This window comes from Torulaspora globosa, chromosome 6 (assembly GCF_014133895.1).
Source record: "Torulaspora globosa chromosome 6, complete sequence".
NCBI lineage: Eukaryota > Fungi > Ascomycota > Saccharomycetes > Saccharomycetales > Saccharomycetaceae > Torulaspora > Torulaspora globosa.
In genome coordinates, this window is record NC_050732.1 from 190,892 (window position 1) to 214,330 (window position 23,439).

Consider the following 23,439-nt stretch of genomic DNA (forward strand, 5'->3'; position numbering starts at 1 on the left):
TTACTGCGTCGCTCAGGCGCGGGACTTTGAAACTTTGACTTTCAAAGGTGTACAGATTTATGAGATTGGTGCACGGGTTTCATAATAGTCCCATTATAAATATAACTAAAAGAGCAATCTCCATCAGTTGACCCGGGTTAATACACAAACACCTTCAACATGGTGCGTCTGGGGGAAGAAATCGAATCCTCTAATGCTCTCTATCTTGTAGCGCTTACCGTTGTCGGTGTTTTTGAGGAAATACTCGACGTCTCTAGCTTGCGAATGAACGTTGCATGAAATGTAGACAATCTTGGCGGGACAATACTCTGCGAGTTGCGTGAGGAATAGCTCATCACAACCTTTTCTTGGTGGGTCTAACACCACGGATGTTCTATCGTTTGGAGTATCGATCGATTCAAAGAGCTTTTCGGCTTTGCCCACGATGAATTTACAGTTTTCAACGCCGTTGGCAGTTGCGTTTCGCTGTGCGAATGTGACACTGTCAGCGGATATTTCAACTCCGATGACTCTTGTCACACCCTTAGAGCTGCAGATACTGAAAAGCCCCGAACCGCAGTATGCATCCACCAGGTTATGGTCTTGATCAGGTTGGGAGTTCGGTATCTGTAGATTCTCGCGCACATACTTGGTTACTAGCGGTAGGATCGAGTTGTTATTCTGAAAGAACTCTCCTGCACTAAATTGAAACGTGTAGCCATCTATGTACTCCGTGACAACTTGTCTGGTGTTCGTGACGCATGTCTTGATCAAAGTTTTGTCAGTAGCATCGTCTCGAACCTTCACCTCCGACAGTTTACCTGTGGGTTCCCGAGAGCCTTCTTCCCCTGATTCTAACGAAGATCCTACAACGGTTGTATTCTCTCTCAGCAGGATAGTTGCACCTTTCTTGTACTTGCTGAATTCTTCCGTGAATCGTTTCCTTTCGTTTTGCATACCCATGTTGACAACACTGGTCCCGATCGGGCATTCTTCGATGTCAAGGATTGACGCGTGGCCGCCTTGCTCGATTGTGTCCTTTTTCCACTGCGGACGACCCTTTTGGCCGAATCCAAGTGGTGGTCTGATCTGCAATGATTTTGATTTTCTGGGGACATCGAAATGTGGAGTCAGCTTGGTTCTGTAACCATACTGTAAAGGGGAGCCAATGGTGTCACCGACATCAGGCAGTAAACCCTCGCTGACAAGCCGTGGCGCAAAATGCTTAAATGCTCTAATAATTGTTTTCTTCTTCAGCTCTAATTGACTGTCGTACTCCAAAAACTGGAACTGGCACCCCGAACATTTACCAAAGTATTTGCAGTTAATTAAGTCATCGTTCCGCATTTCACTCTTCGTTGTAACCTCGAGCAAGTCACTTTCCACATATGATGGGTGCGTCTTGAAAACTTTGATTCGAACGATGTCGCCCGGTAATCCAAATGGAATAACCACTATTTGCTTCTTTCCTTCCTCGACCGGATTATCTATTATACCCAATCCGTCCCCGCTAGAGGTAATCTTAAGTACTTTAACGTTCTGAACTTCTCGATGATAAGCCTGCACCACAGGTCCATCTCTAGAAGAGTCATTGAGAATCGCACTCACATCGTTCTTAACATGGTCTTCGGTTAATGCGTGCTCCACAAGCAAGTCATTGATTTCAAACTGAAGAACACCTGACGGGGAAGTCGGATCAACCTTCTTCGCTTTGTACTTCTTCAGCTTCGGTTTTTTAGTTTTCTTATGCAGCAGTGATGGTGATAGCGATCGTTTAGCGGAACTCCCATCTTCTACAGCCATCATGGGAGAAAATTTCGCTATTTTACGGCCGAAGCTGGAGAACCTCACACAGAACCAAATAGCAGGTGCGCGCTTGATAAGGCCAGCTAACATACACTACAGCTGGTTTTAGATTCCCTGATCATGGCAGTTCCGATGAGGATGAGATGCTTCATTCGCTTTGAAAAAATTGGGATGGTTACCCGCCACAACCTTTAGTCTGAGAGCCGAAGTATGGCATTATTAGTATAGTAATATCAGCTTGAATGTCCTGCATTCTTGTGTCCAAGTATGTATAGCATCATAGGCTGCGCGCTTAAATTATTGTACAACCGAATTTGTTGATGGGATTTTTCTTGTTTGGAGGCGGCTTTTTTGAAGTTGCAACCGTCTTCTTCATGGCGTTTGGCTTCTTCTTAAATGCGTTCTTCAATATAGGCTTTAGATCCACGGAATCATTCAACTGACCTCTTAGTGCTGTATTTAGTGCTTCATTGAACACTTCATCAACTTGACTCCTGGACTTGGCCGAGCATTGCATGTGCGAAAATGCGCCCAATTTTTGAGCCACAAGTTCGGCCTGTTCTAAATCCACAAGCTCCCCAAAGTTCATTTGGTCATACAGGTCCGATTTCAGTCCCAGCAGCATGGTTGGGGCATTGGGACAAAAGTGTTTAACTTCAGGCATCCATAGATCCTCCACGTTTTGCAGCGAGGCCTTGCTGCCTACCGAGTAACATACCATCAAAATATCCACTTCTGAATACGACAGGGGTCGCAGCCTATTGTACTCTTCCTGACCCCCAGTGTCCCATAATGCCAGTTCAATTATCTTCTTCTTAGGGCCTTCCACCTTGGTCACGTAGTTCTCAAAGACTGTGGGAACATACCCCGTAGGAAACTGCCTCTGCACATACGATATCAGTAAGCAAGTCTTGCCAACACCTCTGTCGCCAACTACAACAATTTTCAGATGTTTATCCGCCATCGCTGTGCCTCGCCTTGTCTGGGAATAGCTCGGAATTGAAGACAGAGTTCTGGCAAACGCGGTTGGCAATCTCTGCATACTCTTTTCCTCCAAAGTAGTCGAGGACTCGTCGTATGGCATACTGAAAGCTGACTCTTCTCGCATTAATCCGCTTGATCTGTCGCTGCTCTGATCTTCCGTGGTTCCTGACTGTACCAATGCATCCATTGAGCTTTCCTCCACCATATTAAAGCGCGGGGTTGCCTCACAGAGCCTCCATCCTGGACGTTCCTGGAGTATTGAGCTCTATATGTCCCTTGACTTTGATGTTTCCCTCACCAATAACGAAGAAACCCTTTTGTTTACATCAAGGAATAAGCTTCACCTTGAATCGACCACCTCTTAGAACAACTAGATTCTGCCTAGTGATGATATGAATGACGATGATGACAGTCTGGTTCATGAATTAATAAGATACTGTGTGCTTAATATTGCTCGGTTAGGAAAAGTTAACGGTGATGCCGAGCAATGGTTGACAAAGGAGTTCAATAGTCGATTTGTGGGGAAAGTTCGTAGTTTCCTTTTTGGCGAAAATGGTGCGATATGGAAGACTGTTTTGTTGGTAGCATTCGATAAAGAGCATTCGGAACTCTTTGTGAGCATTGATGATGAACCGGCTGGCCGGGTGTTTCCTGTGCTATTGTTTTTGAAGGATAAACGTTTCATCGACTCAAGGTTGACTTTGGAATCTCAGATTTCATCTATCATACTACCAGATGAGGTTGCCATAAAGGCAATCACTTTCTTGCTCGGTAACGGGCCTTCTCATGCCGTTGAGCCAGTCAGCAAGGAGGGTTCCCACGATGACGCTACAGAAAGCTACAGCGACAGAAAACGGAGCCTTAATGATTTTGAAATTTCGCTGAGAAGTGTTAATGGTCCTTTGGCCGTTCTCGACCTCGTCTCTGAAGCTCACCACAAGATAAAGGATATCGTCAGTAAAGGCGCCAATGAGGATAACTATCTTAGTTTTGTCGAACCTGAATTGATACAAGAGCCCTCTTTCCTGAATGCTTTGCAGGCTACTGCAAATGGATGGCTCAGAACCGTAAAAACGGTATGCCAGGCGGAAAAAGGTGTTAGACATGATTGGGTTTTTGATGAAGTTCAGTATTGGTCAACTGTACAAGAGACTTTGGTATCTATCGAAAAACAACTTCAATCACAAGAGGTCAAAATTACGATGTGCATTTTGGTCTCTTCGAGGAGATGGCATAATGTTTTGGGGTTTCCTTCCGACAGCGGGCTTACCGGTAAATTACAAAGAGTCAGAGAGTATGATCGATTCCTTTCTTCCATACCATTGAGAACTCTGAAGTCTAGTAATAATATGGAAGATGTGAGGAGAGAAATGGATTGCATAGCAGCGGCTTTGAAAAAATTTAGATTTACACAGTATCCAGCTGATAGATTCGCATTATTGCTCGAACAGGTGTCCCATGAAGTGCAGGATGCCATTCTCAGAGTATCACCAAATCTTTTCAATGCGTCGTACATATCATTTTCTGAGCATGAAGGAGCGATCTTGAAGGCAATTGACCAATGGGATGGGATCATTGAGGAGAGCAAGATCCATTTAAGAGAAGTCATCCGAAGAAGAGGGGACTTAGGCAGTTTTGCAACATCTCTAAAGCCTTGCACAAATAATCTACGAGATGCTGTGAAAGAGTTAGCTGCATTTCGCAAACGTCACTATTGTTTTTCCCAAGCGCTGAAATCAATTGACTATGTCGATTACTTGAAAGACTTAGATTTCGTTTACGAGCCAATCAATGTACTTCAGAACACATCTCTTGTTAAATGGATAGAATCGCGGAACTCATACAATCAAAGGCTCGGTTTAATAGAGGAAAAGCTTATAAAGTTATGGAAAAAAAAACTGAATCAAGACAACAGCTCGGGAGACATAATCAATCAGTATACATCGTTCGCACCGCTCATGGCATTCAATCCTAAATTGATGTCGGTTATGAAAAACTGTCAGAAAGAATTGCTCAATTCTGTGAAGCAAGAGCTTACCATTCTTAGTGCGAAAATTAACCAGACGGATCAATTAAAGCAAGCTTTAATGCTAAAAGGTCTTTCGAGTATGTCCGCGGCTTTGGTAGAACGCTCTCAGCTTAATAATCGCATGCAGCAGCTTCAAAATCGTTGTGAGATGTTACTGGGACGTGATTGGAAAAAGCTGCCAGGGGGAAAGATGCTGTTACCAATTTTTAAAGAACTCATACAGAAAACGGATCTCGGGGCCATTTTCGAGCATTGGAAGGGGAGCATTATCAAAGGAGATATTGAGGAGCTACAAAGTCCAAGACTGAAAATCATTCGTAATCAAGACCAAAAATATGAACTATCTGTTAACTTCGAAAATGTTCAAAATGCCATCTTTGGTGAGGTTAAGACTTTTGTATTTCTCGGTTTCGAGGTTCCTAACGATATTATCCGCCTTGCCGATAGATATGAGCAGGCCCGGTTAAGCGCTGTCAGCATGCTTGGGCAGGTGCAAATATTTCTATCGGTAATCTGCGAACTTGACAGTCGTCCCTTCACCGCAATTTTGCTAGAAAGGCATTTAGTCCATATCTGGAACCTTATCTTAAACGCAGCGATCACTCCCTGGTCCGGCTTTGAAGATGACAGAGAGATAGGTAATTCTGAACCAATCGAAAATAGCATCCCAGTACAATTAGAAAAAGGTGTGAGCCATCTGGTAACTAGTTTCCATCAGTTTGAGATAAGCGAAGCACGATTGTCGAACTCGTTGCGGGAGCTTTCAAGGTCGCGGGGCGAAGTTGAAGCACTTTTACAGATTATCTCCTCTGTCCAATTAACCATTGTACAAGTGGAATCTCTGCAACCACAAGGGATTGACAAACTTATTCTTTCCTTGAATAGTTCAATTGAAAAGATACTAGTCGAAAGCTCGAGACATCAGTTACATGATCTGACCTGTGATATTCCGATCATCACTGTGAGCTTTGAATCTCAGAATCTTACATTTTCTCCCTGCATCACTGAACTGAAAATACGATGGATACGCGCTGTTGAGGCAATCGTCACAAAAAGTGCAAGTCTACCTCGAATATCTCTCGAACATCCTCCTATAGGCAGCCCGAAATCTTTCGAGCTGTCTTATTTGATTAGAGATGATGTCTTTCGAACGTTGCAACATATCGAGAAGAAGTGTTTGCGCGCGCTAACTCAGTTTGAACGTTTAAAAATAGTCGAAACACTCTGCGACTTGCCAGAGTCGGATATTGAGGAATACATAGGAAGTGACATCAATGTCTGTTTGGATTTGTTGGCATCTCTCATCGAATCACATACTGGATTAGAAAAGTTCAGGAGTAAGAACAACGGTGAGCTTATATTGCGCTTCGCCTCACTAGATTACCGCTTATCAGTAACAAGGGAACTAGATTACTGGCGCAAAGTTCTCATTCGTTTGTTGCTAAAACTTTACGAGGAAGAAGCGACAAAGCTTGATCAAGATCTAAGAGTAGACTTAAAAGATTTAGAAAAGCACTTTTCCTCCCATTTGTCGTTAGCTACCATATCTTCCATCTTAGGAGCTGCTAACAGAATAAAGTCTTCCTATCCTATGCGATGCCAATTATTGCGGTCTTTCTCTGCCTGTGAAGCCATTTTCTTGAAGTTTCATTTAGAACTCGCTTGTGATCATGTATTTCTTGATCAGCTAGAAAGCGATGCAAAGGCATTGGAGGATCGTTTACAAGCAGTGGATGAATTTATTGAGTCCAACAGAAAAAGCGTCATCCATTTGCTTGATAGCAAGGAGATAAGCCTCAGTGAGCAATCTTATTCTCTGCTGAACGATTGGCAGATAACGAAACAAGCTTTGGGCGGAATGAAAAGCATAGACGCTTTACACATGATAAAAACATTTCGAAACATGTTCAAAAATATCGCAGACGAGAGCGAACAATTATATTGCTGTTCCAAAAGTTTGGCTTACCCACTTGTTCAGAAAGATCGCCTGAAGAATGCTTTTCGCGAATTTGATCAATTTGAGACCGGCTATCGCCAGTTGAACGACTTACAAAATTCTCTAAGCTCTCTTCTTCAACGAAGTTGGAGTTTGAATCCGGTTGAAGACATGCCTAATGAATTGAGAAGACAGAAAGATGAGATCAAAAAAATTACGGATTTGACACATCAGGACTCAGAGGCCGTAGAAGTGATAGAGTTGATTAAAAGTTTAGAGAAAGACGCATCTCTTTTGAGAGATATGAAAAACGCAGACATGGGACCTCGACATTGGAAAATGATTTTTAGCATTGCTTGTACCTCGAAGCTAGGAAATTCTGCTATCGAATCACAATCGTTTACCTTGCAAGATATTATCAATGTAGACTTGAGTAAGAATGGCAAGATTATCCGAGAGATCATCTCCAGTGCTCAGAGAGAAGCTGGCCTCCAAAAATCTTTGAGCAGAATAAAAGAATTTTGGATGAATGCTCAATTTGGGACTTTCCTGCATGAAAGCGGCATGATTCTCGTTAGCGACTGGAGCCACATTCAGCAATTATGCTCAGATGACCTTGAGGAACTGGCGGCTATGAAAAACTCCACTTTCTACTGTTACCTTGAGCAGGATTGCCTTGAATTAGAATCTAAATTAGCTACCTTTTCTGCCATAGTTCCTGACTGGGCTGATCTACAAGTCAATTGGTTGGACTTGTTCGGCATTCTCGGAAATGAAGGCAAATTACAGCATTTAATTCCCACGGAGTCTGCGAAGTTTCGCCGCCTCACATCCGATTTTCATGATCTATTGTCCAGAATCTTTCGCTTACCCAGTGCGCTTGATGTCATCCTCATTCCTGAAAGTGATGCTGCATTTAAGCGGATGCTTAACACAGTCAGAATGATTAAGTCGTCGCTAAGCGGATTTCTCGAGCAGCAAAGAGAGCTTTTCCCAAGGTTCTACTTTTTAGGAAATAGAGATCTGTTGAGGCTGTTGGGAGCTGGCAGTGATATAAGTCAAGTGTCATGCTACTTGAGTAAAATTTTTGGGAGTATCACTGATTTGGAAATTGATAACCATCTCATCAAAGGAGTTTACTCTGCTGAAGGTGAATTACTGGAAATATTTCATCCTATTGCTACAGATGCTGTCTGCGGGCCACACGAATGGCTAAATGCTTTGGATTTGGAGATTAGAAATACCTTAGTGAAAGACGTTGAAAAATGCCTTTCAGCTATATCTAAAGGGGAGAATTTCCTGAATTGCATTGATTCTCATGTTTTTCAGGTTTTATTGCTTACATGGCAAATTTCCTGGACTGCGGGGGTTGACGAATGCATTAACAAAGGTGGTTTATTCAATCTTCGAAAGTCCATAGAGGATAAAATTTACCATCTTTCGCTTCGACCACTTTACGCCGAGAACCGTCATGACAGACAGAAGGTTCGTTCATTAATCATTGAACTTATGCACTGTGCCAGAGTCGTCACGGAACTTCTTGATGCCAAAACCAGTACAGTCGCAAGTGCTATATGGCATAGAGCTCAAAAATTTTATTATGTTAGAGAAAAGGCAATTGGAAAGGTGTATGTCAAGCAATGCAACAGCGTATTGAACTACAGTTTTAACTATATTGGCGTCCCAGAAAGACTGATCTATACCTCGACTATGGAAGAAGCTTTTTCAGCTCTGATAGAAGCATTGACTGGAGGTTTCGGTGGATGTCTCTTTGGACCAGCAGGTACGGGTAAGACAGAAACAATAAAAGCACTCTCCCAAAACCTCGGAAAAATGGTGCTAGTATTCAATTGCGACGATTCGTTCGATTTTCTGGCGATGTCGAGGCTCATTATAGGGATTGCTCAAATCGGTGCATGGGCTTGCTTTGATGAGCTAAACAGACTGCATGAAAGCGTCTTAAGCTCAGTTACAGGGCATGTTAAAATGATTCAGGATGCTATTTCCCTAAAGTTTTCCGTAATTGAAAGTATGGGAAGATCGATAAATCTGAACCCAGATACGGGGCTGTTCGTTACCTTGAATCCCGGATATGAAGGAAGATCTCATCTGCCGGACAATTTGAAAAGGCAGTTCCGTGAATACTCAATCATAAGAGCTGACATTCCGTTCATTACACAGGTGATGTTCAGAGTCCTAGGATTTAGAGATGCTGCAGCTTTAGCTCAAAGGCTGGTTGATCTTTTCACGTTCCTTAGCGATACCTGTAGCCGACAAAAACACTATGACTTCGGACTGCGGTCGGTTAAGAAAGTTCTTTTGAATTGCACTAAAATGATGAACCATGATGAAAAAGGCATGGAAGAAACCTGTCTCCTACGCAGAAGCTTGACCCAAATTGTTTTGCCCGGCTTCAATGTAAACGATGAGTGCCTTTATTTCAGAAAAGTAATGGAAATTTTCCCTCAGGATGATTCAATAGCACCAGCCTGTAGCTTCACGGCACAATTGCCAGAAGCCTGTGAGAAAGAGTGCGTAATTCTATCCGAAAGCTTTCTCAAGAAATGTCAACAGCTGTATCACATGCAGACAAGCCAACAGGCAATTATTATAATGGGCCACGCTGGAGTCGGAAAAACGGCAGTATGGAAGACGACTCTAAGGGCAATGCGGAATATGGATGGGCTCAATAATATTATCTATGTGATCGATACGAAAACAATGGGAAAGGAGGGCTTGTACGGAGAAATGAACAGAGCAACCTTGGAGTGGAAAGATGGGATATTTACTAGCATTCTTCGAACAGTGAATGATGACTCGAATAACTTATTTGGGTCTGGTCGTGTATGGGTCGTATTGGATAGCGATTTAGATCCTGAGTACATCGAAACTCTGAATAGCACTTTGGATGACAACAAAGTTCTGACGCTACCAACTGGTGAAAGAATCCCTGTTTCCAGCAATATTCGTTTGATTTTGGAGGTAGAAAATCTGGAGCATGTTACACCGGCCACAATGACTCGATGCGCCATTCTGTGGCTTTCTATTCCTACTTATTCCGCAACTGAGCAGCTGGATGCCATACTAGCGAAAGAAGTAAAAGATATGAAAGTGTGTCACGGTGTTTCGACCCTTTTAATTGAAAGATTGCAATCAACCGTGGGAAGAATCCTATCGCGAGGTAATCTTTCAAGCCTGATTACGAAGGCGAAATCCCTTAAGCATATCTTGGGCTTCGAACAGTCGAAAGTTATACCAACCCTTATCAGAATTTTTTCTAATGACATCATAATGAATCGTGAAAGACTGGAAACGCTCGGTGAGGAGGAGCAGATCAAGTTTTTGATCTTTCGACTGTATCAAATTTTGCTGGACGTGATGGCTGGTGATGTATCTGCGTCAGATCAGGAAATAATAATGGGAAGTTTGCGCTCAGTGTTTGATGAGCATTATAACAACTTATCTGAAAAGGCACATCTGGAAATGGCTCAATTTGTCGACGCAACATTAAAATACACATCCTTCAATGATCTGCTTCAAGAACGAAAGCAGGAGCACCATAATATTACAAAAGCTAACACTGTTATCGCCACTGTTGAGACATTGAGATACGAAAAATGCATCAGCGATATGTTGAAGGTCGGAAGACCAGTGGTTTTATGTGGTCGGCCTGGTTCCGGAAAAACCATGCTAATTAGCAACATTGTCTCGCAAAGAAAGAACTTTCAGCTTGTTAGTATGAACTTTTCCAAGGATACATCAGTCTCACACATATTCAAGACTCTTAATCGACACATGAAATATGTCGATGGTCCTAAAGGATTGACATTATGCCCCAAAGACTCATCAAAAAATGTTGTACTATTTTGCGATGAACTGAACTTACCGAAGCCAGATAAATATGGAGCGCAAGGCGTTATCCTTTTTTTGAGACAATTAATTGAGAAAGGAGGTTTTTGGCGCTATGGCGTCAATAAATGGGTATTTGTGGACCGTTTGCATGTTATCGGAGCTTGCAATCCATCAACTGATTTTGGAAGAGTGCATATGTCGCCTCGATTTTTACGCCATGTCTCGATCTTGTTCATAGATCATCCAAGTTCCAATGCCTTGCTCCGGATATACGAGTCTCTGATTAATCATTCAATTGCTCTAACACCCTGTATAAATCCGAGACAGATATGCGAGGCATCTCTTTCAGTTTACAAAAAGTGTCAGAGTGCCTTTACTCCGGATTCTCATCCGCATTATACATGCTCGCCAAGAGAAATGACCAGATGGGTCAAAGGACTTTATTCAACCATTACCGATGCCAATGCGACAGTTCCTTCATTGCTGCGTGTTTGGGCGTACGAGGCATGGCGAGTATTTGCTGATCGCCTAGTAACCGAGGAGGAGAAATCCAGATTTCGAGCTCTACTAACAGAAACAATAAATGAATTTTTTCCTGAGCAAATTGTTCAACTTGGTGACACGTCTGGTCTGCTATTTTCATCCTGGATTTCAACGAGGTATGAAGAAGTTAGCAGGGCGGATATATTGGCGTTCTTGAAGGGAAAAAATGATTCATTCTGCGAAGAAAAGGGCTACAAACTACTCATCCTTCATGATGAGATGCTAAATCATGTTCTCCGCATTGACCGCGTTCTCAAACAAGTGCAGGGGCACGCTATGCTAATCGGGGCCGGCAGAACAGGCAAGGCGACCATGGTTGAGTTTGTATGCTGGATGAACGACATAGACTTCTTGCGGCCGAGCATACATAAGAAGTATGGTATCGCGGAGTTCGACAGTTATTTAAGAAATATCCTTTTAAAATGCACTGTGGATGAGCAGAGGATATGTCTAGTAATCGACGATTCCAGCATACGGGAAACCATATTTTTGGAAAGAATGAACACGTTACTAGCCAATTCAGATATTCCTGATCTTTTTCAGGAGGAACAGTACGACATTCTAATGTCTTCGTTGAAACAAAAATTTGAATCACTTGGATATTCAAGTTTTAGCGAAGAAGACCTGTATGATTGGTTTGTGCAGCAAATTTCCAGAAATCTGCATGTTGTGTTCATTATATGTGATTCCGTTAGCGAAAAAGGCTCTCAAATCATATCTTCGCCTGCTCTTTTCAATAGATGCGTCATAAATTGGGTCGGAACATGGTCTCTCTCAACACTTAAGCAGCTGTCGCAAGAACTTTTCAAATCTACCACTGTACTGACAGTGCCAACTAACAAAGACGATCCAGCTCTTCAAAATATCGCTGATATGTCTGAAAGCTCACTTCCTGATATCCTTTCGCAATTCCACCAAAGGTATTGCTTCAAAAATTATCAGTGCGGATCACCTAGCTTTCTATTGGATACTATTTGGTTATTCAAAAGGCTACTAGAGCGAAAACATAGTGAGATGGAAAAAGATAAGCAGTTTCTTGTCAATGGTCTTAAAAAAATTGACGAAGCTGTCTTTTCATTTGAGGATTTGACCAATATATTGAAACAGAACGAAGCAGGATTGAAAAGCAAGGAATCGGAAGCAAGAGAGACCCTGGATAAAATACTTTCCGAGCAGAATGAAGCGGAGCAAAAGCAGGCTGAAACGCGGCATATCCAATTATCTTTGGCCAAAAGGGAAGAAGAAGCCAAACATCGTCATGATTTGGTTCAATCGGACTTGAAGAATTTCGAACCCGTTATGCGAGCAGCGCAGCTCGGCGTCAAAAACATAAAGAAACAGCATCTAACCGAAATCAGGTCCATGACAAACCCTCCAGTGGCCGTCAAACTTATCTTAGAGGCTGTTTGCTCTCTTTTAGGTCATCAAACCTCGAACTGGCGTAGTATCCAGCAGTTCGTTCGGTCAGATGAGTTCATACCCAAAATACTGCACTTCGACGCCGAAACGAAGCTTACGAAAGAAGCGAACAACTTTGTTAAAGATAAATATCTGTCATCGCCGGAATTCAGCTTTGAGAAAGTCCATAGGGCAAGTAAAGCATGTGGACCATTGTTTCAATGGGCTAGCGCGCAGGTCAGATTTGGCGAAGTTTTGGAAAAAATCGAACCGATCAAGCTTGAGGCTAAGAGATTGGAGGTTGAAGCTCTCTTGTCAAAAGAGAAGTTACTGACGGCGGAGAACATGGCAAAGAAGGTCGAGGAAAGCATAAAGCAATCAAAAAATGATTATATGCGTATTTTTAGGGATATGGAGCACTTAAGAAGCAACATGAATACTGTTCAAGCGAAGCTTGCCAGGTCCAAAAGTTTAATCAACAACTTGTCGGAAGAGAAGGCGAGATGGGAACGAAAAATCGAGCGTTTTCGGCAGAAAGCAGCTAGCACTATAGGCAACTGCTTGATTTCATCGGTTATGTACACTTATTTTGGAAAGCTGGATGAGAAACAACGCAGTGGCGCTTTGGAAATAATTATCTCTCTTTTGCAGGACAATAAAATCGAGTGTGATCCCAACTACGATTTCATATCCGAGAATATGACCATAGCGGATCAACACATATGGCTTTCTCACGGGTTAATGAATAAATCGTTCTTTTTGAACAATCTAATTATGATTCTAGACTCCGATGTTGTGCCATACATTATTGACCCAAACTCCGAAGTTTCGAGCATACTTTCGAAGCGCTACGGTGCTAGCTTGAGAACTATCAGTTTTCTCGAGTCAGACTTCAAAAGAAAGTTCGTGAATGCCGTGAAGTTCAGCAATATGCTCTTGATTAATGATGCTGATCATTTCGATCCTGTTATAAGCAATGTGGTAATCAGTCTCACGCAAAAATCGAAACTAGCGCGAACAGCTCGTATCGGAGATCTTGAAGTCTCCCTTCCCACTGAATTTTGCATGTTTCTACATTCAACTGATGGCAATAAGACTCTTCCAAGCTTCTTGAACTCAAGAGTACGAGTCGTCAACTTCTCTATAAGCAGAGCCACTATACAAACGCGGGCTGTGAGAGCGGCTCTGACATATGAGGCCCCTGAAATTGATTTTGAACTTCAAGAATCAATCGAGCTGAACTCCAGCTACGCAATGCGACTCAGGTCATTGGAAAGCCAAATATTGAATGAATTGAACGAGTCAAAAGGAAGTATTCTGGAGAGCGATGATTTAATAGAAGCTTTGGGGAAAGTGAAGCAAGAGTCGAATGAGATTACGATAAAACTTGACAAAAATCAGGACGTGATTAGGCGGGTCAATGAATTCAGTGTGTTATATGCAAATTTTGCTTTACATTGCACATGTATTTACTTTATTCTCGAAAGGTTTAAGCAATTACACTGGTTCTATGAAATACCGATGTGGCAATTTTTCAGTTGTCTTAGAGATATATTTTTGTCGTGCCAGCAAGTTTCTCACATGGATACCGATGGTAGATTGAAGATGCTGACTTCGATTGCCTATCAGAAGTTATACTCTAGCTTTTCTGCTTGCCTCTCGGAAAGGGACAGAAGAACTCTCGCTTTCATTATGAGCTCCATGCAGTGCTATAGCGTGGATATGGAAGTGCTGAGCCAATCTTTCCAGGCTTTCCTTGCGATTTTAAATGGTTGGAAGAGGGATGATGGCGAAAACACTTTGCCTGAGGAGCTAGCAGACCTCAAGGGCTTCATTGAAAAAGGAAGCTACGGTGCTGCAATAAACTGGGCGGAAAAAGGCTTTTCCGACAAGATTTCCATTGAGCAGTTGTCTTCTTCAAATGTTAGAAAAAGCATTGTCATTGCAACTGATAGAGGGTCCGACTGCAGCTCGGAGGTCATACGATTAGCCGAAGCTCATTCACAAAGCTTATCAGTTATAGCTTTGGGCTCCCCAGAGGGCACAGCTCACGCTGAGCAGGAAATTTCGTGCTGCGCCTCTAAGGGTGGATGGATCTTACTACAAAATATACAAATGTCAATGTCGTGGGTACAATCTTTTCTCGTCAAGAAGATTGAGCAGCAGTTGGAGAACATGGATGTCTGGGAAAAGGATTTCAAGATATTCATGAGTTGCACTTTCTCGGGAGTCGCTTTGCCGCCGGCCATTTTACAACAAAGTTACAAAGTGACCGTCGAAGGGACGCCGACAATTCTTGAGCAAGTGAAAACTCTGTGGAAAACTCTTACGGCTCATTCCTCCGAAGCCTCCCCGCTAATAGTAGCTTGCAAGTTTCTTCTGGCCTGGTTCCACGCCATTCTCGATGCACGCAGTCGCCTGGTACCTGTAGGATTCGCGAAAAGTTATGATTTCAACGATTGCGATCTGCAGTCAGGACTCCGGCATATAAAAGACACGGTCAATGCGACTAAACATGAGACGATAGAACTGATATGCGAACAACTACATTTCAGCCTAGGCCGGATTATTTACGGAGGCAAAGTGGACGACGACGAAGATCTCAAGATTGTGCAAGAAATATGCCGCACCTTATTCCAGCCTGCAGCAATCAACTGCCTGACGAATCTCAATGAGGCTCATGAGTTTTTGCCGGGGCTGACGTTGCCAAAAGGACTAGCTGACGAGAAGGTTCTCTCGGCTTTTTTAGACCAGGTGTCTGAACCAACCAATTACTACACATCGTGGCTCGGCTTACCGGAAGACGCTATACACAGATTCGAATTCAATGCGATCCGCGACGCAGTGAGAGGCGCAATTGCCATTTTACAATGAATTAGACGTGTCCAAGTTGCTATATGCAGTTTGCCCATATAGGTGCTTATCAAGTGAAATATTCTTCTTGAGCTTCCGAGCTTCGAAAATGGTCGGAAAAAAAGCTGCAGCATCTCGCGTCTTCCGTAAAATGGCTGTGGGATAGTAAATATTTGAAGTGAAAAGGCCTACATTAGAGCAAACCATCATTTCCAACTCTGATGATAGTTTGTGCTTGATACCATATCAATTGCATTGAATTGGACAAGTACCATTGAAACGTCATTGAAGGAAATTTCTAGCTTCAAGAATTCCGACCGCCTAACATTCGGTCGCTTCGGGCACTCTTAAGTAAGGCAAATGACTGTTGAGGAGTCTCTTAGGCCGAGAGGACTATCCAATCCTCGAGATTTCCAGGATGCAAATTTTTTGAAGCATCCTGGGAACCACCCTGTGGAACGATACCAAACAGGAATGTCTCGTGTTAGGTATGCCATGAGAAGCTATCTGACTAGGTTCACAGATAATCAATCGTCTAAGCTGTATGAGTGGCAAGCGAACCATAGAACCACGTATAGGGATATCTTCTTTGCATACACCTCGCTGTTGGCATCACACACGTTCTACGTCCTTTGTCTACCGATTCCGGCGTTCATTGGGCAGGTCGATCTTGTTCGTGATATGGTCTACGTGCTAGGTTATTCGATATATCTGAGCGGATTCCTGAAGGATTACTGGTGTTTGCCGAGACCTCGCTCACCGCCGCTTCATCGAATAACGCTGAGTGCGTATACGGCGTTGGAGTATGGAGCGCCTAGTTCCCACTCAGCGAATGCTACTGGGGTGACCTTTCTGTTACTTTGGAACACATGGCGCAGTGCAACACTGGGCTGGTTTGGTAAGTCATTCTGCAGCATCCTGGCTCTGTGTTACTACCTCACGCTGGTTGCCGGCAGAATATACTGCGGGATGCATGGCCTTTTAGACATTATCAGCGGGGCTGCCATCGGCGTAGTCTGTTTTGCAGCGAGAATCGCTATCAAAAATTTGCTCAAAGATTTCAAGCTGGGAGATCATCTATGGTTCCCCTTTTTCAGCATTTCCTGGGGCTTGCTCTTGCTGTTCAAGCATGTTAGACCTATTGAAGAATGTCCCTGTTTCCAGGACAGCGTTGCATTTATCGGCGTGGTCAGCGGCTTCGAGTGCAGCGAGTGGTTGCTGGAGGTGCTGAAGATCACTTCAGATGGAGGAATGGGAATTCAAAAAGGGTTTCAGTACTTTATTTACAGATTGGTCGTTGGTGTAGCATGTGTTGCACTGTGGAAGTATTGCGTGAGCCAAACGTTGGTGTACTGCACATTGCTTGAAGTTCTGCGGCTCCCGGATGATAGACCGGAGAAAACAGCTGCGCACGCAGCGGCGAACGAGGAGGACGAGTGTCCACTATACATTGGGGAACCCAAGATAGATATCATTGGACGATTTTTTATCTACGCGGGCATTCCCTTTGTGGTTCTCGTTATATGCCCCCCTTTGTTCAGTTTCTTAAACATAACATCCAGCTAAGGTACTCCGAGCTCTGCGATAAACCATTTTTCACTTAAACGCATTCTATAGAAGTGTTATTTTACTTATCTAGCCATCAAGAATCAAACATCGAAAACAAAAGATCAAACCGTTAACATATCCCAAATTCATATCAATTTATCTTTTCGATCCATGTACCAGATGCCTCCTGGCGGCCAAAGAAGCACTCAAAGGCCCGTAGGTCTTTGCGTTCTCCCTGTACTCTTTGAAAGTCGAGAAAGAGTTCCCTGGAGAGTTTTTGAAGACTGGCGCCACAATAGCAGAAGGAATGATTCTGCTTGAAGCTGCGACGGAGGCCCTAGCGGCCGCTACTTTAGTAGCTTGAGCAATCATTGTAAGAATTTATACCGAATCTTGTGGGGGATATAAGAGAACTGTTGACGTAAGTCTTACGGCCCATCACATCGTCTTTTATATATCTTTTGCAAACCGTCAATTTTGCGAAGAACAATCGGCATTCTTTGCAGCGGGTGGTCATGCATTAGCTGATAACAGCTATTCTCCAGTTGGCTCTGTCATCCCCGGTGCCAATATCTAAGAACTTAGACGGAAAAACAAGATTTAGATGATCCGTTCCTGCGTCTTTTCTCTGGCAACTTTCTCCCCCACCTGTGCCTGCCAAGAAACCGAGTTTTTCCGGTCCCGCCCTGAAAATGCTTATCTTGAAAAGTCTAAGCGACGGATCTTTGGGGACAAGAGGGCCTAGAAGCAACGGATATGGTGCCGTTGATCGCAGTCAATGCTCGATAAAGCCCGGTTGCCTCTCGCAATAGATGCTACAGCACGTGAAAGAGGCAAATGAGCTCGTCTTTCTAGTACTTACATACGTTCATACTGCAGGTACTACTATCATCTGAGTTAGCAAGCTTCTTTTGTACACTTATGCTGAGCGTAGTCCCAGGACCTCTGCATCCTTGTTTACGCACCCAGAATTACGTCTTGCTTGCACCCGCTTTACTGCAAGAATCACGGAAATTAGCAAGAAAAAGCACATTGGATCCTCGAGAACCCGTATATACTCTGATATTTGCCAAGAGAGAGTCCTGCAGCCCGCTGAAGGACAGGATTGCTCATCTTCGTAGCCTAGTGAGCTCGAGTTCTAGAAAGCTTGTTACTGTTACTAAGTAATTAATTGCAGTAGAAAAAGTTTGACATCGCAAGAAATTTCACCATCAATATAGTGAAAATTGAAAGCTTTCAGAGGATCGAGATCATCGAATATTTGTCTGATCTGGTCTAGTGGATATTGGCTGCTTTGATAAAGGTAGCTGCAGAGTACCTAGTTCTGTATATTATTGAATTATTCTGGTTCGGCGATTGATGAACACATCGGAGGTAATTAGAGCTGAGGAGATAGATTACGAGTCGTTACCGGCCAATGCCTCTCTAGCGAGCCAGTTGATGGCAGGAGCTTTCGCTGGTATCATGGAACACTCTGTGATGTTCCCCATAGATGCTTTGAAGACGCGAATACAGTCTGCGAGCAGTGGTGCCGCTACATCAGGACTCCTGTCGCAAATAAGCAAGATTTCCACCGCGGAGGGTTCATTGGCGCTATGGAAGGGAGTGCAATCCGTTATCCTAGGGGCGGGACCTGCTCACGCTATCTACTTTGCGACTTATGAGTTTTCCAAATCCCGTTTAATAGATCCTGAAGATTACCAAACACACCAACCGTTCAAAACTGCTGTTAGCGGCACTTTTGCCACGATAGCGGCAGATGCATTAATGAACCCCTTCGATACGATCAAGCAAAGGATGCAATTGGACACATCATCCACCATGATGAACGTCGCAAGGCAAATATACCAGAGAGAGGGCTTTAGTGCGTTCTATTACTCGTATCCGACCACTATAGCAATGAACATTCCATTTGCAGCTTTCAATTTCGTCATATATGAATCATCTGCCAAATTTTTCAACCCAACAAACGATTATAACCCTTTGATACACTGTCTCTGTGGTGGTATAAGTGGTGCAACGTGTGCCGCTATAACCACCCCGTTGGACTGCATAAAGACAGTTCTACAGGTGAGAGGCAGTGAAACCGTTTCGTTAGAGGTGTTCAAGGCAGCTGATTCTTTTACCAAGGCCACGAAAGCTATTTTCAAGATTCGCGGTTGGAGAGGGTTCTGGCGTGGTCTAAAACCTAGAATCATCGCTAATATGCCGGCAACGGCAATCTCATGGACAGCATACGAATGTGCTAAACATTTTTTCAACCCGAGTAATTGAATACCATTTGCATACACACCTTCGCCCAGGACACTCATTTAAGCGTTCGCTGCATGTAATTTGTTTATCGCATCTTGTAAATTTCTCTGCAGACTCTTTGACTGTAACTATTCAGCCGTGGAGATTCAAGTGTAGGTGTCGTCTTTCGAGCACCGTGTCCTTTCTGTTTATTACAGCACCTATTACAATTCACATAGATACATAATATATTACGTTTGAACAACAAGAGGTCATTTGAGTATTATGCCACTTGCCTTTGACCTGCCATGCTTTGCTAAAGAGCAAGTGGGATCCATCCAACAACACCAAAGGACAGCTTATCCCAAGATTAAACACGGGAGCACAGAGGCGTCTGATGCCGATGGAGCGAGATAATGGTTCTGCTCCTACTTCAGATTTAGGGAATTTTGATCTTCAGAGTTGCAGTCAGCTGCAAAGTTCTCGCGATTGTTCTGGTGAAGACTGATGCCTGATTTTACAGTCTTTATTCTGCTTGTTTGAGCGGAGAGGGCCATCTGCTACGTCATGCTCGATCTGTTGTTAACGTCTCTCCTTAATTGGTTGATATCCGTGCTATTTCGATGAATGCTGCCTATGTCTGATACCACAGGATAGTTAGGATCCGTGGATATAAAACGCTCTCTAGCTATATCATCGTCCCATTCACTAAGCTCATCAGCAGCTTCATCGGAAGCGCTTTTAACATCGGGAGTTTGAAGTATGCTTCCGTAGTCAACCCAATGACTGCCCTGTCCTTGATCTTCAAATCTGAAGCCCTGATTGAGCCGCCGCATTCTTGAGAGGGAATTTGCCCTGGCCATTTGCGAACTACTGGCAAATGGCTCGAAATTTCGGTAGTTGTAGTAAGATGGTCCCATGAGCGTGTACTTAAAGTCCCATATCAAATCCCCGCCTCCAAAGCAGTCCCTCACAGCTATCCAATATTTGAGTCTGGCACACTGAGGCAGTCTCTCGGATGAATACTCCGTCCATGGAAACGCAATCCAGTGTAATATTGCAAATCCAATCATTTCGACGCATAGAAGACCGTTCTGGTAAACGTACCCCGTATCAAAGCCCTTCGTGCTCCTTAATTTGCCATAATGCGCCAGGATTCTGATAATAATGCCTTGCCAATACGACGCAAAGATGATGAGCTTCACGCATAGAAACTTGCTCCATGGATTAAATTTCTTGAGATCATTATAAAGACATTTCCAGAATATAGCCAAGTTGTAGAGCGACCATGTAACGGATATATTATACAGCACCAGCAAAATCGTCTCCAAGAGGGGAAAACTCCAGATAATGCAAACCAGACTTAATAGGCAGTAGACCGGCTTGAACCACACATATTGCAGAATGCCTCTCTTGACCATCAAGAAGTCGGCAGGGTCTGAAAGATCGATTTTCCTAATGAATCTCCCCACCAGTGGGATCGCATGGGTAGAGGGTATATGCTCCAGGCATATCTCCGTAATTATACGGTGCTCACCTCCCAGTATCAGCGTCAAAAGTGAAAAGAACGTGTAGATCACGAATGCTTCGTACACCTCTCTAATTGGGTCCAAATACAAGCGAGAGATGTCGGGACTTAACGTGGCTGCGAGACACGTTATACTGAAGATAGGAACCAGCAACTGTACTCTAATGGCTAATCGCTGTTCGCTCGGTTTCCGGTAGTTTTGGAAGTGCCTTGTTATTGCTGCAACTGAGATCGCTAGTGAGACCATCGACGATATAAAACTCAGATCTTGCCACCAACCAGGAAGATGGCCCTCCGGTAGCATGCTGAGTACAGCGTTTCCCATACGAATCTGGGGTCTCTGTATTCATAATGATAGATTGACGGTTTAAAGTCATCTGCTTGTTGCTTTTAAAGCGACTGCTAGAAGCATCGACAACGCCTAAGTTGGAGGAACTAGGCAAAACCGAAACTTAAACCAAGCCTAGTAAGGTGATTCATGCTAGGTGTTGTCTGCTGAGACAGGAGTTCCGATTCTCCCTGCTTTTACCAGTTCGCTAACGATGCTGTGCAACGCAATACGCTTTTGGATACTGCTGTCCCTGTTAATGTTATGTGTTTTTGGCGCTGGTGTTGCTACACATTTGACGTACTTGGCAAGAGTTATTCCTGATAAGTTCCATGATTATGGTCCATGGTTGAAAGCTGGAGCGTTCTTTCCAGATACTCTTTACTCCTGCAAACCGAGCGAGAATCTGGCTGACTTTGCTGAAAGGGCTCATTGGCCTCAGTTTCTGATTTCTGCCCTTGAATTATGGCAGGACAGATACGGTAGTAACTCGAGCAAACGAGATAGTCGAGATTCCCTGAGATTTCAAGCTTTTCTGATTGGAATCTTTTCTCACCAGATAGTGGATTCGTCATGGCACTCGCTGGTCGATGGCTATAGATCTCACGGTCTTTTACGGGTTCTGGCGGAGACGGAATTTGGTGGCGACGTTGATGAGGCCCACAATTACTTAGACGTGATGGGCGACTTCATTGTTATGTCGAATGTGTTCAAAGGCATCGCCGACCCGGGTTGGCAATACTATACAGATACTAATTGGTCTCTGCCTAGAGAAAAGGACGTTATGGAACTCTTACATCGAAACGGAGTAAACCACGATGAGATAAGTTACAAGGAGCTTAATGTTTGCTTGATGAGAGGGCTGTCAGCTTCTCTGAGCGAGGTTTATGTGACTCTGAACCGACGAGTTGAAATATTGAACGTAGCATATGGCATCTCGCCTGCTTCTAGGGAGCTTATTCAGGATTGTTGGCTAGGCGGTGAGTTTGATCTCATTGCACTGCTACATGCGTGCTTACCGGTTTTCCAGAATCTCTTTGAACCGCATACTGAGTTAGAGCTACAGGCACGTCGGCTTCAACTCTGTGGTAACCTTCCTGAGGTTTCGCGCCCTTTATCAGGGCCCGATACCAATTTAGACTTTCGTTATGACGGTGAAGTTGTCATTGTCAGCTCAAGAGTCCCTCAGTCGAATTTTGGAACTAGTATTGCAGTGGGTCGATTCGAAGAGGACAAGAAGTTGTATGCAGCAGTTAGTGCTCCGCTTGAACAAAGTAAGGGATCAATATATCTCATAGCTCTGGAAGATCCTGCTAAGGCAAACACAGCAGTCATGAAGCCCTTCACGTCGATGAGGGGACTTGCGGTGCACACTTATAGATTCAACGATAAGGACTTTTTGATTGTATCTGAACCTGGATCTAATTGCATATATTTTTATCGAGCTCGCAGGAGGATTTTGACCATTTACGATAGAACAGCCGATGCATTCCAACTTCAGTTATCTTGCGTGACTAACATCAATGGCGATTCTGTGCCGGACCTGATTTTATCAGGGTCATCGTATGGCAGAAACGAGACAGGCTGCGCTATGTTGGTGCCTGGCTCCTCCTTGATCAGTTATCTAAATTCTGATCACCCAACGGAGGTTGAGATTTCGGCTCTCACAGCAGTTAGGTTGAATGGCGAGCCTTTTAAGAAGCCTTACCAGCACTTTGGAGCTGCCCTCACTTCTTCGTATTCACATAGTCCGAGTGGCTTCCTTTATGTGACATGCCAGGGCTTAGGAATGGTATTAGTTTATTCCCTTAGTGGCTTACACTCAAATTCCCTTCCAAGGTACGTGATAATGGCAAAGGAAATCACCCTGTTCAAAAAATATAACTACGATAATGCCGAGATTCTCCCATCTAGCCGTCATGGGATGTTCGGCAAGATAATGCTCTCATGGAATTACGTCGGTGAGAGCTTCGTTGCAATCTCGCAACATTTATTCAACAGTGTGTTCATTTATCATGAAATCGATGGTAAAGTGGAATTCTTTCTGAAATTGGTGCTGCATCACGATTCCTCCACTTCTTCCTGTACCATAGGATTTGGAACTGCCATACAATATGATGACCAACTCAAATCGTTGTACGTATCCTCTCCTGGCAGCTTCGATGGGAAAGGGGCCATATGGAGAGTGGGTATGCAGGAAATTATCAACGCTGTAAAGATCTGGAGGCAAGATATATTTTACGTGAAAGCCGTTAGTCACTTGTATTTCGCCAATCCTCAAATTGATTCAAAGGGTGTTTCGAATTTTGGCAAGGCAATGCAAATTGTACCTGATAGAAGGATTATTATAGGCGTCCCACAATTGAACTATGGTAATCTACAGGCCGAGCAATTGACGGGTGCAATTATCATCAAGTAAAAAA

The 23,439-nt window shown here is 43.6% G+C and overlaps 8 protein-coding genes across 8 annotated transcripts; 4 read left to right on the plus strand and 4 right to left on the minus strand.

The window, feature by feature from the left end:
• Positions 1-123: 123 nt before the first annotated feature.
• Positions 124-1,875, minus strand: TRM2 (tRNA (uracil(54)-C(5))-methyltransferase; the record flags this gene model as incomplete). The annotated part of the gene is made up of 1 exon (XM_037284552.1): positions 124-1,875. The coding sequence occupies one exon, from the start codon at positions 1,873-1,875 to the stop codon at positions 124-126; it is 1,752 nt and encodes a 583-aa protein (XP_037140448.1).
• A 202-nt stretch (positions 1,876-2,077) lies between these two features.
• Positions 2,078-2,974, minus strand: RHO4 (Rho family GTPase RHO4; the record flags this gene model as incomplete). Its single annotated transcript, XM_037284553.1, has 1 exon — positions 2,078-2,974. The coding sequence occupies one exon, from the start codon at positions 2,972-2,974 to the stop codon at positions 2,078-2,080; it is 897 nt and encodes a 298-aa protein (XP_037140449.1).
• Positions 2,975-3,161: 187 nt separating this feature from the next.
• On the plus strand, positions 3,162-15,401 carry DYN1 (dynein heavy chain; the record flags this gene model as incomplete). The annotated part of the gene is made up of 1 exon (XM_037284554.1): positions 3,162-15,401. One exon carries the CDS (start codon positions 3,162-3,164, stop codon positions 15,399-15,401), a length of 12,240 nt encoding a protein of 4,079 aa, XP_037140450.1.
• A 339-nt stretch (positions 15,402-15,740) lies between these two features.
• Positions 15,741-16,946, plus strand: HG536_0F01020 (phosphatase PAP2 family protein; the record flags this gene model as incomplete). Its single annotated transcript, XM_037284555.1, has 1 exon — positions 15,741-16,946. The coding sequence occupies one exon, from the start codon at positions 15,741-15,743 to the stop codon at positions 16,944-16,946; it is 1,206 nt and encodes a 401-aa protein (XP_037140451.1).
• Positions 16,947-17,084: 138 nt separating this feature from the next.
• On the minus strand, positions 17,085-17,300 carry DPI8 (Dpi8p; the record flags this gene model as incomplete). The annotated part of the gene is made up of 1 exon (XM_037284556.1): positions 17,085-17,300. One exon carries the CDS (start codon positions 17,298-17,300, stop codon positions 17,085-17,087), a length of 216 nt encoding a protein of 71 aa, XP_037140452.1.
• A 987-nt stretch (positions 17,301-18,287) lies between these two features.
• HG536_0F01040 (uncharacterized protein) lies at positions 18,288-19,202 on the plus strand (the record flags this gene model as incomplete). The annotated part of the gene is made up of 1 exon (XM_037284557.1): positions 18,288-19,202. The coding sequence occupies one exon, from the start codon at positions 18,288-18,290 to the stop codon at positions 19,200-19,202; it is 915 nt and encodes a 304-aa protein (XP_037140453.1).
• Positions 19,203-19,720: 518 nt separating this feature from the next.
• Positions 19,721-21,013, minus strand: HFL1 (Hfl1p; the record flags this gene model as incomplete). The annotated part of the gene is made up of 1 exon (XM_037284558.1): positions 19,721-21,013. The coding sequence occupies one exon, from the start codon at positions 21,011-21,013 to the stop codon at positions 19,721-19,723; it is 1,293 nt and encodes a 430-aa protein (XP_037140454.1).
• Positions 21,014-21,230: 217 nt separating this feature from the next.
• On the plus strand, positions 21,231-23,435 carry HG536_0F01060 (uncharacterized protein; the record flags this gene model as incomplete). Its single annotated transcript, XM_037284559.1, has 1 exon — positions 21,231-23,435. The coding sequence occupies one exon, from the start codon at positions 21,231-21,233 to the stop codon at positions 23,433-23,435; it is 2,205 nt and encodes a 734-aa protein (XP_037140455.1).
• Between the last annotated feature and the right edge of the window lie 4 nt (positions 23,436-23,439).